This window comes from Zonotrichia leucophrys, chromosome 5, assembly GCF_028769735.1.
Source record: "Zonotrichia leucophrys gambelii isolate GWCS_2022_RI chromosome 5, RI_Zleu_2.0, whole genome shotgun sequence".
Classification (NCBI taxonomy): Eukaryota; Metazoa; Chordata; class Aves; order Passeriformes; family Passerellidae; genus Zonotrichia; species Zonotrichia leucophrys.
The window spans coordinates 2,117,214-2,130,519 of NC_088175.1; the positions used below are offsets into that span (position 1 = coordinate 2,117,214).

A 13,306-nucleotide genomic window follows, 5' to 3' on the forward strand; every position below is an offset into this window, starting at 1 on the left:
CTCCTTGTGTTTTTTTGTATTATTATGATCTATAATATTATGCTTGTTCTAATCCCTTCTTGTTGAAAAAAACCCTTTTTTCCTGAGTATATAATAGGGAGGAAGGAGAACATGGCAGGGACACTGCTCAGAGTGACCCACTGGTCCTGGTCTCCCTACAGATCACTAAGAGTGTCATAATAACAGCAAAGGTCTGCAGTGAGAAACCTTGAAAGTCAGCAAAACCAAATCAAAACAAAAAAAAAAAAAACCAAACAAAAACCAAACAAAACAACAAAAACCCTACAAAAATACAATTAAAAAAAAAAAAGAAGAAGAAAAGAAAAATAAGAGGTTTGGGGATATGGACAAGGAAAAAAATAAATCATCGCTAAGAAGGTCTGGAAACACACAATAACATTATTGATAAAGCAGAAGAGACCTGGGACCAGGGAAAGAAAAAATCTCAACAGTCCCTCCAGAGATACCTATGGAAGGACAGAGCTCCAGAACACCTTGAAAACTAGGGACAAATTATTAATTTTGTCAAGAAGGGAGAGTAAAAGAAGAGAATGGACAGATCTTTTAAAACATGAACTTTGAAGAAAATATGGCTGATGAACGTGGACTTTGGTTGGGGCTTTTTGGCTGGTTTTTTGCAGGTTGTTTTGTTTAGTTGTTTGGAGTTTTTTTGTGGGTATTTTAGGGGAAAAAAAGAACAGCTTTTGTTGTCTGTTGAAATAGTGGTCTCCACAGAATCATGGAACCATCTAGGCTGGAAAAACCTTTAAGGTCAAGCCCAGCCTTTGACCCAGCATTACCAAGGCCATCACTAAACCACATCCCCAAGTGCCACATTTTAAATCCCTCCAGGGATGGTGGCTCCACCACTTGCCTGGGCAGCCTGTTCCAATGTCTGACCATCCCTTTTGTGAATAAATTGTTCCTAACATCCAACCTAAACTACTCCTGCTGCAGCTTGAAGCCATTTCCTCTCATCATCATCATCATCATGGCTTTCCAACCACTGTTCCCCCAGCCTGTGTCACTGCAGGAGGACTTTGTGGCCAAAGTGCAGGACCCAGAACTTGGTTCTCGTGCTGTTGGTCCTGACCCATCAATCCAGCCTGCCCAGATCCCTCTGCAGAGCCTTCCAACCCTCCAGCAGATCAACACTCCCAACTCAAACAAGGGACAGACAAGTGGGATTGCAGCTGGACTGTTCCCCTTCAGTACTGGATTAAGAATTATGCAGCAGCTTCTTGCTGAAAGCACTAGATGCAAATAGCTTAGCTGCTATTTTGTTGTGGGATTTTGGTCTTTGTCAATATTGACTCTGAAATGTTCTGGGGAAAAAAGTAATTTTTACTGCAGGCTACCCTAAACTAGCAAAACCGCACCTAGTGTGAGAGGCTGCAAAGCAAAGCTCCTGTCCTGAAACTCACCCTTCAGAACTGCTGAGTAGTTCCAAGCATTTCTTACCAACTCATCACCGTTAAATAGAAACATTAAATAGGAACTATTAAGCCCCATTCATCATCACTCAGTTGAGTAACTAGTAGTACTAGAATTAAGAATTAAGGACATATTTGTAGGACTGTATAGTAACTTCACATATGACAAGGATCCACAAAGATGGGACCAAAATTTCCCATCCAAAAGGAGCCATGAGCCCCATCTTGTGAGAAACTATCAGAACTTGGGGTCTTTCATGCAGAACAGGACATAGCCCCTAAAACCAGCAAATTTTACAGCTTAGAAGTCTCCTGAGCAAAAATCTTTACAATCTACCAGAGACAAATCCTTTGCTATTATTCTCTTCCAAGAGTTTTTTATCATTTGACATTTTGGGTTTTTGGAGGCTGGTTTCCCAGCCACCCTCACAATGAAAGGTGCAGTTTTGGTGAGTATTAGAGGCAAGCACATACTCACTGGAATTGAGGAGGATCATTGCCTTGACACACAGATACTCCTTGTGCTGCAGCTTCAGCTCCCGGAACCTCGAGGTCATGGCCAGGAGCATGTCAAAGATCTCCAAAATCCCCTCTACACATTTCCCCTCATCCCTATGGAAACACATTCAACACGTTACCAAAAAAAGGAGAATTAAGGAACTGACTCAGACAGATAAAAGTCAAAGCATGAAGGAGGCTGCAGAAGGCCCATCTAATCTCATCTTTGGGAGGATTTAACAGGATCTGTCATGAAATCTGAATTGAAAATTACACTGGTGTGAAAGGTCAGCATTTATAAGAAACTGATTTTCTCATTAAAGTGCAAGCAGGATTGGCCATAAGTGTGATCATATTTATGTGTCTTCTCAGTCGGTATAATTCTGGATAATCAGTCTGAAATCCTGTAGTGCAGGACACAATATCACCTTGAATAATTTTCCAGATTTGTTTCATAAGGAGTCATTCGCAACCAATAATATAATTTTTGTAACTAATTGAGGCCTCAGGACTTGGTAAAAAGAAAGACTTCCCAAAATAAGTTGCTTGGAATAGCAAGACACTTTTAAAGAATAAAACAACTCTTGTCCCTATCTCCTGGCACTATTTTCTGGGGAGGTACTGAAAGTTATTTGGGGTTTTGGTGGTTTTGTGGTTTGGATATTTTTATATTTGCAAATATTTATAGAATGCAACTTTCCCCATCTTGGACATGAGACGTGGTCTTATTTTCAGATCTGAAAAACACCCCAAACAAGTCATTCCTATTTGTTTAAAAATCAGCAGTGGCAAATCTCAAGCTACTGAAGTTGCTGTTCCAGTTTTTTGTTAGTTTTGTTTTATATGTACTAGACTAAAAAAGGGATTAAGCTCTACAACAACAGTATTAAAAGGGAGGCTCCTTATCCTCTTTTTCACAGGAGATTTTTTTTCTCTGTAACATTTTTAAGACAAGACAGATTTAAGCACAGCAGTGCAGGAGAATGAAATAAATTTACTGGATCCCAAGAGAAAGGTGCTGAGCCTTCAGGCTGGAGGCAGGAACATGCAGGTTACACCACCTGGGGCAGCAGGTTCTGCCTGAAAAAAGTATTTTTTTATTCCCCAGTTTCCTGTGTTCCGCATTGCAAAGAATATTGAGCTTTTATTAAGGGAATGAGATGATTATTAAGGTCCCTTCCAAGCCAAACCATTCTGGGATTCTAAGTTCAGCTTAGAACTTATCCTCTGTAAGATAAAAGCAGTGAAGTTACAGACCAGGTTGGTATAAGGATGCCCTGAATAAAATTACAGCATGCCCAGACACTTGTAAGCTCCCACTCTGCCATGTCTTGAGGAAATGAAGAAATGCATCAAATATTCTCAAAACTCTTGAGCAATTAAATGTATTGTACATTTTCATCAATTTCTGGTCATTGCACTGAACAGTGCAACATGTCCTTGCATTGAATTTTATATGAGCAAATAATATTTATTTCCTCTGTTTTATAAATTATTTTTATAAGCCAATTTTACCTATCTGTATCTAATTATTGATTGCATGCCACAGAACTGGTGCAAATCTCAATTTCCCCAGGTTGAAAAGATATTTTAAAACTACCTAAGAGAGTAGATTGCTTCCCTAACTTTTTACCAATGTGAAGCACAGGTCAAATCTTTCTAAGGTTCTGTAAAAAAACATCCTTACTAATCCATATTCTTCCTTCCTGGTACATGATGCTATGGAGAAATAATCTTTAAACTTGAAAACACTCTGCTGTAGCTTGAAAAAATATTCTTAGTATCCAACAGCAATCCCTCTCAGCTAATGCTCCAATGTTCACTATTACAGCTAACTATGGATTCAGCTGTAGTGGCAGGAACAAAATTGGCAGGAAACCTATTTAAAATAATTAAAATACTGCCTGAAACTGTATCTTCTTTTTAATGAGGGATGTAGGGACAAAAGGACAATGTAGGAGTGTCTTGTATTGACATTCAGCATATGAGACCTGGAACAAAGGGAACAAAATCACCAAAAGATGGGAAAAAATGAGAGAAGAAAAACGTGAAGAGAAACTTCACACTCAGTGCTAGAGGAGTTCAGGAATTTGCAAGTTCAACAATGCTTTTAAAGCTTAGCATTCCTTAAGCCCTGTAAGGATGTGGAACCTTAGGACGTGATTGTTACAAGCACAAGTAAATTATATTGTTAGATGAAGTATTAATAACATCTGCAATGTTGAATCCTCTTCCCCACCTTCAACCATGCTAATTTGAAATGCTCTCAATAAATTTACTCCTCTTACCTGTCTAATACAAGGTCTGGTGCAAAAATCAGTTTCCCAGGATGGTCGATGGATCTCCACATCAAACCAATCATCAGAACTTCCATCCAGCAGCTCTCCAAGAGCCTCACTTGGTCATAGAGGCTGAGATCAATGAAGCCTAAAGTGATGCAAATAGCATAAAATAACTTGTTAAATGTCTGTTTTAATAAAGAAAAATGAGCATATGAGAAACAAAAAAAAGCCAGAAAGAACTATGAGTTGTGAAGATAAGGGAGCACTGACATCCACAGTGGCAGGCTACCCCTTGAATTAGGAACCAAAATATTTGCAATTATCATTATCTAAAAACTATTTGGAATAAAGCAGAGTGGTGTTTTAGTGCAATTAGTCCCGTACAGCTGCTGAAACTCAAATGACTGCAGAGTCACCTGCTTTATGTTCTTGTCCTAAAAGAGATGTTAGAAGAAATATTGTGAGGGTGAGGCCCTGGCACAGGATGCCCAGAAAAGCTGTGGATGCCCCATCCCTGGAAATGTTCAGGCTGGATGGGGCTCTGAGCAGCCTGGGATAGAGGAAGGTGCCCCTGCACATCTCAGAGGGTTGGAACAAGGTGATCTTTGAGGTCCCTTCCAACCCCACTCATTCCATGATTCTGTGATTCATTTCTCTCCAGAACTTTTAGCAAGGCCTCAGATAACACTGCAGCACAGCCAGAAGGCAGAGACAAACACAGCCAACCTCTTCTCTTCCCCTGATAAAAAAAAAAAAAAAAAAAGACTAGGGAAAAAATAATGCTTAGAAGTCAAAAGAAAAAATAGGAGAAATAAAATTCATACACTCCAAAAGATCAGAAGTATAAATTATCAATTATCAAAACATGGGTGGGAAAACAGACAGTTCAGTCAAGGAGGAAAACACAGATATGAGGAAGGGCTGCTCAGTGATCAAAAACAAGATCAGGCCACACTTTTCAAAGCTGAGCTTCTTTAGCTTGGGCCCTTGGCAAAGGTGCTCCATTTTCAGATGAGCTGCCATCTCTGATGCTGCTTGGTGACAAATCCAGGCACAGCCTGGCCATGGCAGATTGGTTTCCTGAAGTTCTTCCTGGTTGTCTGAGGTGTTAAAACACGCACAGGACATTTGGGCTGCCAAAGAATCTCTCTGTCAGTAATTTACACAAATGCTCCATGCATTTTAATCTTATTACAGGACTCAGCTGGAGGACAGTCAATGACAGCCGGGGCTGACATGAGCTGGGCAAAGCTCACTTTTATCATCACTGAATGTGCTGCTTTCCAGAGCTGGGGCAGCCTTGCCTCTGGTTTCATAGCAGGGATAAACAGGAGCCAGGAGCGGTGCCTTCCCTCCTGGGCTCCACTGTCACAGAATTTACTGCAGAACACACAGCCAACAACAGATTATCTGCCACACACACTCATCATTTAAAACTGCTTTTAGGGAAATATTCATGGAAGTGTGAAACAGTACAGAAACTGACAGTGCCAGTTTCCTGGGAAACAACAGCCCAAAGACATTTCAGAGTATATTTAAATAAACATTTACACTGCCATGTACTGATTTCTCTAGCACAAACAAGGAATTATCAGGTTTAAAGACTCTCTCAGCTGAGTGATGTCAGACCAAGTCCCAGGGTTCAATCTCCAGGTCCTTGAAGATCCAGATTTATCACGGATGTCATCTGCTAAATTCACATTATCAGTGGCAGCAGTAGGAGCTGTGGCCATTGAGCACAGCTGTTAGAAGGACTCTAATTCTCTTTTTCCTAACAAATCTCATGCTCCAGAGGTGCAGGACAGCAAACAGCCACCACAGCTTTCACTGCAGCCTCAGGAGCCCCATTTTATTTCCCCCAGACTACATTAACCTAATAATTTTTCTCTGGTTGTATTACACATCCTTTAGATTGTGGGCTCTATTTCTTATAATTTAATTATAGATTGGTAAGACAGAGAAGAAAAAAAAAATTGTGCTGGATGTGTAAAACCTAGGAAAAGACACATTGCTCTGGTCAGCAACACACTGGGCTGCATAATGAACCCAAATTTCAATACTGTGACAACATCTTATTGATCTGCAATACAGGTTCAGCAATGCACCATGTAAACTCTTTTAGACTAGGTCAGCAAAGCAAAAGGCAATTACAGAAGCTGTGTTCTGCTACCTGACAACTGAGAATTAAAATACTTGGAATTCAGAAGGAAAAAAACCCAGATGTCAGCTTCTATTTGACTGAGCAACAAAAAATATACTGCATTAGGCTGAAAGTCCAGAACAAAAATATAGCCACAGAGTAAAATTCATAACAAAAGACTGTCATTAAATATTAAACACAAAAAAACCACAAAATACTAACATGCTTTTTCTCCTATTTATGCAAAAAGTTACTGTTAATACAACAAGGATTTTTTTTCACCTCCAGTGAGTGTAAAAATAATATCCAATAATAACTTTGAGAGTATCAGAATAATATCCAATAATACCTTTGAGATGAAAATGGACTTCTAACCTGAGTACACAAAAGCAAATATTCAGCTTTTCAGAAAGTAAAATTACTGCTCACTGGGCCATTAGTCAAGAGCTCTCTATTTTTCCTAAGATCTTACCTCTAGGAACCAGGCATGGGCATGATCACCTTCATGCAAGAGTTTTTGAAAAATGAAATTCCATGTCCTGATCTTTAGTCATCACAACTTTTTAATAAAAAACAAAAAAATCAGTCTACATTGAAGTCAATAGTCCAACTGCCATGTGATACAGCAGTGTCACTTATAGTTGGGTGTATATTAAACATCCCATCTATTTTTGGCATTGCTCTAAAATGCTTTTTATTTCTGTTCTCTGTAACAGGAGTGATTAGAAAAAACACAGAGACAACAAAGTGTCAGCATTCCCAAAAACTGTTTTGAAGGGGTTTGATTGCTTCAATGGGTTTTCTTCACACAGTTCTCTTACTGCCAAGAAAAAGTTTTTATTTCTTACTGCCAAGAAACCGTTTTTATTTCTATTTATTATTACTTTTATTTCTATTTTATTTTGTTTATTTAGTTCATTTTCATATGTTGAAAATAAACTAAAAGTGCCCTGTGCCAAAATTGAGGTTGGTTTGGAAATTGAAAAACCATTGACCAAAACCAAACCAAACCATTGGTCAAAAACAAACCAAACCATTGACCAAAACCAAACTAAACCATTCCATTGACCAAAACCAAACCAAACCATTGACCAAAACCAACCAAACCATTGGTCAAAAACAAACCAAACCATTGACCAAAACAAACAAAACCATTGACCAAAACCAAACCAAACCATTCCATTGACCAGAACCAAACCAAACCATTGACCAAAACCAAACCATTGACCAAAACCAACCAAACCATGGACCAAAACCAAACAAAACCATTGACCAAAACAAACCAAACCATTGACCAAAACAAACCAAACTCCTCACCAGGAATCTTCTTGGCCCAGCCGATCATGTGCACCAGCTCCTTGTCCGCCAGCTTGGTCAGGGACATCATCATGGAGGCCTCGGTGAAGGGTTTGCTGGGCCTGCTGACCAGCACGTGGGGCGGCTCTGCCTCCAGCAGGGTCAGCACGAACTGCTCGGGGCTGAGGGCGCTCAGCAGGATCTCCTTCACCCTCGTGGCCGCCTCGTTGTACCTCCTGGCCCTGCCCAGGCAGTGCGCGCGCTCCTCGGCGCTGCGGTGGCTCCGCAGGATCCGGTACCCGCAGCGCTCTCTCCTGGAGCCTGCCACGAGAACCACACGTTGCATTGGAGAGATTTTCCCCACAGAATTTTCCTCCCTTGTGTAAACCCAAATGGCTCGGGTTTCTGTGGTCGAGATGACCCCAAGGTATTAGAAAGTCTTTTTTCCCAGCCCCACGACCCAAGAAAAAGTCAAGATTCGTTGGTTCTGCTTTTCAAGGTTGTTTATTTTTTCTTATCTATTATATTCTTTCTCTCACCTGCTGAGATCTATCCAGCAGGTCAAGTTGTGGCACAACACCTGCCCTGGGGGTAGTGTTAACTTTTTTATACTAAGAACTACCTGTACATTATTTACAATAATTTTCCAATACCTATCACCTATGTTAGGCCGTCTGTCTCTACTCTAAACCAATTAAAAAGTGTCACCATCACAGCAGAAAATGGAGGACAAGAAGAAGGAGAAGAAGGACCGGACAGGCCCAGATTCCTCCATCTTGCCTCTTGGGTGGCCCCATTCTAAACCCCCAAAATTCCCAAAAAAATTGACACTTTTTCACCCTGTGACAAATTCACCATCATTCTACTCAAACTCTTGTGGCTTGTAAATCTTCACACAGAGTTGGTAATTTTTTCCACGGACTAAAATCAAAGGCACAGGTGTTTTTGACTCCGTGCCAAGGTCTCTGAGCCCCCTGCCAGCGTCTCAAATCACCCAGGGCATCCAGAGGAATGTCCTGGGTCCCAACACAAATGTTTGGGGAGAAGGAGGAAAATTCTTTAATATTAGATGTTGTGATATTGAACATTAAGTTTCTAGGACATTCAGCACAGACTTAACTTTGTTCCCCTGCTGACTGCAGCTGAGGGGGTTTGTTTATTTTGCTGAACAAAAATAAAGTTTAAAAATGTTTGGTTTTGAACCTCAGTTAGCTCAGTTTAAAAGTCCAGTGGAAAACTCTCATTGATATCAAAAATATATAAATCAGATCTTTAAAGGCAAATAATGATAGCTGATTGTAAATTTTGCTTTATATATAATCTGGAGGAATAAAAAACTTGAAAGTCTGGGCCGGGTTGTTACAGATTAGATGTTTCAGGAACGAGCACAAGTGGGCCTCAGAATTAGCTGGATGTTCAGCCAGGGATTCATAAGATTCAGCCCATTTTCTGCCCATACCCCAAAAAGCCAGCAGAAATTTCTCCAAAGGGAATTCAAATATCTACAACTAAGAGCAAACACCCTGTGTGGAGTTCTGTGTGCAGAAGGCTACTTCTGTTGCAAAGAGAACTGGTCCTCTACATTCCCAGATTTAATTGTTTGTTCTGACAAATCTAAACATTGTCCAATTCTTGGTCAGTGTTATTGGTAGCATCACTGTTGCCTGTTTTTGCATAGCTTCCAAGGAAAGAGTCTAAGAGCTTCTCCAAAACCACAATATTAATAAAATAGTCAGCTACAGTTCTACTTCAGCTAGCAAAGAGGTCCAAAGATTAGCCAAATTAAACATAAGGGCAGTGGAGGCACAACAAATTAATTTCAGATGCTGTTGACAAGGCTTTGTCTTGCTAAACAAGAGCTCAGGCTCAGGTGGAGGTGGCTTTCAGGTCACAGTCCTGTCACACCTTCAGCAGCTGCCAAACAGCATCTGGGTCAGTCTGTAGGAGGGGTGGATGCAAAGGCCACTCAGGAACAGCCTGACTGAATAAGGACCAACTGAGTATTCCAGTATTTTCAGGATGTGGACCTTTCTGTTGTCCATGGCTCTCACTCTCACTTGCTGCCTGTTCAGTAAACCATGTTGGATGCAGGGGAAAGTTAAAGAAGTTCTCATTAAAGAAGTTCTCAATATTGGAGAACATTCTTTCCCTGGAAATCCAAGAGATTGGAGAAGCCCAACAGGCAAAGCTGGTTTGATGAACTGACCTCAGGCACAGAGCTATCCAAGTGGGACCATTTGGAATTAGTCCAGCTTCAGGTCTGCACCATTTGGAGAAAGGATGGTTTTGCAACTTTGAAAGGGATGTGGGTAGGATGAAATGGGCTGAATGCAGACAGAAAATTTGCACAAATAATGGATTGATGGAAATAAATAATTTGTGGGACCATTTTGAATTAGTCCAGCTTCAGGTCTGCACCATTTGGAGAAAGGATGGTTTTGCAACTTTGAAAGGGATGTGGGTAGGATGAAATGGGCTGAATGCAGACAGGAAATTTGCACAAATAATGGATTGATGGAAATAAATAATTTGTGGAACCAAATGTTTAGCCAAATGACAACTAGCTAGAAGCTGCCAGAGCAGATGAATAGCAACTAAGGGAGGGTAACATACCAGCAGAGACAGAGCACGAGACATTATCTTATGCAGATTCATGGAAGGAGATTTGATGAAAATACCCAAAAAAAAGGTTCCCTGCAGAACTACAGAAGTAACAAAGCAATTTCTCCCACCATCAGTCTGGGCAAATCCTTCCTGAGGAGAGTCAAAGGCCACCAAGGCATAGAATATTTTCTACAAAGACACCTGGATCACGTAGTGAACTCTGTGCTAAGCCTCATTTCTTGCCTAGTGCACAAAGGTCAAGAGGAAGATCTTGAAGTGGTTTGTAAGCTTCCAAAAAATACTAGAAATATTTCTGTTCTGAAATCTTGTAATGCACGGAAAGTATGTATTTTCCATCAGGGAAGACACAAAGTAAAAGCTGAGAGGGCAGTGGGCAACAGGAACAAGAGTGCAGCTGGAGGCAGATGAGGAGATGCCCAGGTACCAGGTGCTCTGCCCACAGAGATGCAGGGCTCTGATCTCCACAGCATGGGAGGGACCATAACCACCAAGAAAGAAAGCATTGTTTTCACTGTTTAGAAACCTGAAGCACATTTCCCAGGGGCACCTTGAAAAACAGAACAAGAAAAATAGCAAAGGGAATAAAAGCCATGGGCAGAATAGAGTAAAAATTTTCTTGGGTTATGCAAAATTCCAAATGCTCTGTGACGTGTTATCTGAGTTACCCTTTCCAATTCACTGTTGTAATGATCTTTAAATAACATTTTGTAACCTATAAATATAACTTTCAGCTTATATAAATATACAGAAAATATAAACACACAGATAATTGAGCAGATACTTTGATGAATATCAAAGAAATTAAACTTAGAAGCAATTTAAAAAGAATTTCAGCATTCTGTTCTAATTGAGAAAATCTTGAACAATTTCCATCTGCACAGCTGCACTCAGTGCTTCATCTAAAGATAATTCAATCAGGTTATGATTTTTGAGAGTATTAAAGATCTCACAAGTTGTGGAGGGTTCTTACTGGGAACTAGCAAACCCCTTTAAATTACTTTATGTTATTTAACTGCATCAAGTTTCTTATATAACCAATTAATTATATAAAATATGCTCAACTTAAAACATTTACCAAATTTCTATAATAACATTACCAGTCCAGAAAGGCAGACTAGGAGTATTACATCTCTGCGTAAAAACTTGCTACTAAAGAAAATATAACTGATGACAAAACAAAGGTGGGAAAAAACCCAACCAAAGCAGATTCTGAGTTATTTGCAGTGGTTTTTATTCACCATATCTTGCCAAACAGAAGTAGGCTGAATGAATGAGCAGTGTGCATAAAAGATACTTAAAAGATATACCATTTATTAAAACTTTCTATATTTCTGCTTGCATTTAAAGTAAAAGAAAGCTACATTTAAACTTTCTAGTCACCAGTCTTTCCAGTTAAAACAACAGCTTTCAACAACATAAAGGAACTTCTTTTCTTTCTATTTAAATCCAAAGTTTAGGCAGGACCAAGAAATTCTACTTATATATATTTTTGGCATACAAAAGACATGTATAACTGTTTATAAAACTATATGTTATAAATAATTATTGACCAGCCTAATGTTTTAAGTACAGAGATGTGGATCAATGTGTGTAAAGGCAGAGAAATAAAATACATCTTCCCAGGTTAGGGGCTATCTATTACTTTGCTACAAACTCCCTAACTGTTCTTAATATCTAATATTCATTTCTATAAAGGTAATTCAGCCAATTGCAGAAGTGCAAAATGATCAAATCCCTCATTCCTCCTAACACTCTCATTATTTAGAGCTATTTTGTGCAAGAAAATTGCTGAATTCAGCTGACAATGCTGGGCCAAGGGCAAGACCTTGAGCTGCAGCACCACAGACCATGAGTAAATGACCCCAAGATATAAGAAGTGAAGCACATTGGAAAAAGTTCATTAAAATGAGCCTGTTGTTCACTCAGCCACAGCAGGCATTGCTGGCAGTGAAACACACTATTTTTCAAGCTTTGCAAATTCTCTGAAAATCACAAACGCTGTCTGATATGGTAGGTAGCTATGTGGCATGTTGCCCTTCACACTGATTTTGGTCCCTGGCAATGGCTCATAAAACCAACCAGGTCTGTAGCAGCTGCAGATTCTACCACTGGGTATTTTATAGTCAGTTTTTGAAAGAATCTGAGGGTAAACTTGCTCCAGTACACACTGGTAAATCATGATCACTCCAGCCACCTTTCAAAGCAAATGCAAATGTTCTGGTGAGTACACACTCCAGAGCAGGCTCTCAAATTGAATTCTCAAGAGTGGAGCCACTGACAAAGGAGCTGCTGTCTGCCTGTGTGCACATGAGAATGTGAGCAGAAATTCTAGTGCTTGCTATAAAAGCTGAAATTCAATTAATACATTTGATGTCCAGAGAATGCCTTGAAACATTTTGTCCCCACTTATTTTCTGTGTGTAAAGTACTTTGGAGTATTTCAGCTGCCCACAGACAGGAGAAAGGGCCAAATCCTGAACCAGCCCACAGAGAAATCTGTTTTCCTCCCTGCAAACTTGTCAAATTATTCAAGAGCAGCATCTCTCCATCACTTGAGTGTGGCCTCTCAGCCTCCTCACTCAGGGCTGAAAGGAGCTTCACCTTTGGAGCAATTTCAACATGTTGAGAACAGACACATGGGGGAAAAGATACAGGAGCAGTGCAGAGGAGGGAAATGAAAGTCAGGGAAACTGAAAACTCCTTGTGAAAGAAGGAGTTTTATTTGAGCCTATTTATTTTATTCTATTTGAGCCTCAGGAAGCAAACCAAAAGCAAAGCAGGGGATTGCTGATCTGAGAGTGAAAAATGATGAAGCAACTCCCCTCTTCTTCACTGCCTTTGGCAAACAGTCCAAGTCCATTTCAGCTCCCCAGCCAAACACCAGAAGGTTCCAAGGGAAGATCAGGTTTATCCTGGTCTGTTTTATTCAAGTTTTCTGGGCAGAGCTTACTGCAGTTTTTCTGTTTTCTTTGTTCCTAATGATAGTGCAATTTTTTTGTTAATTATTTTTCTTTCACTGCCAAACTTTAGCAG

The 13,306-nt window shown here is 40.0% G+C and overlaps 1 protein-coding gene across 6 annotated transcripts in view; it reads right to left on the reverse strand.

Moving 5' to 3' along the window:
* ESR2 (estrogen receptor 2) overlaps positions 1-13,306 on the reverse strand; it is a 45,454-nt gene that overhangs the window by 5,877 nt on the left and 26,271 nt on the right. For all 6 annotated transcript variants that reach the window (XR_010440545.1, XM_064714853.1, XM_064714850.1 and 3 more), the window contains 3 exons: positions 7,671-7,970; positions 4,220-4,358; positions 1,912-2,045 (listed from right to left, as the gene is read on the reverse strand). Coding sequence is in view for 5 of the 6 variants with exons in the window: in XM_064714853.1 (XP_064570923.1) it covers positions 1,912-2,045; positions 4,220-4,358; positions 7,671-7,970 (573 nt within the window). In the remaining variant the exon portion in view is untranslated. The remainder of the gene's footprint in view (positions 1-1,911; positions 2,046-4,219; positions 4,359-7,670; positions 7,971-13,306) is intronic.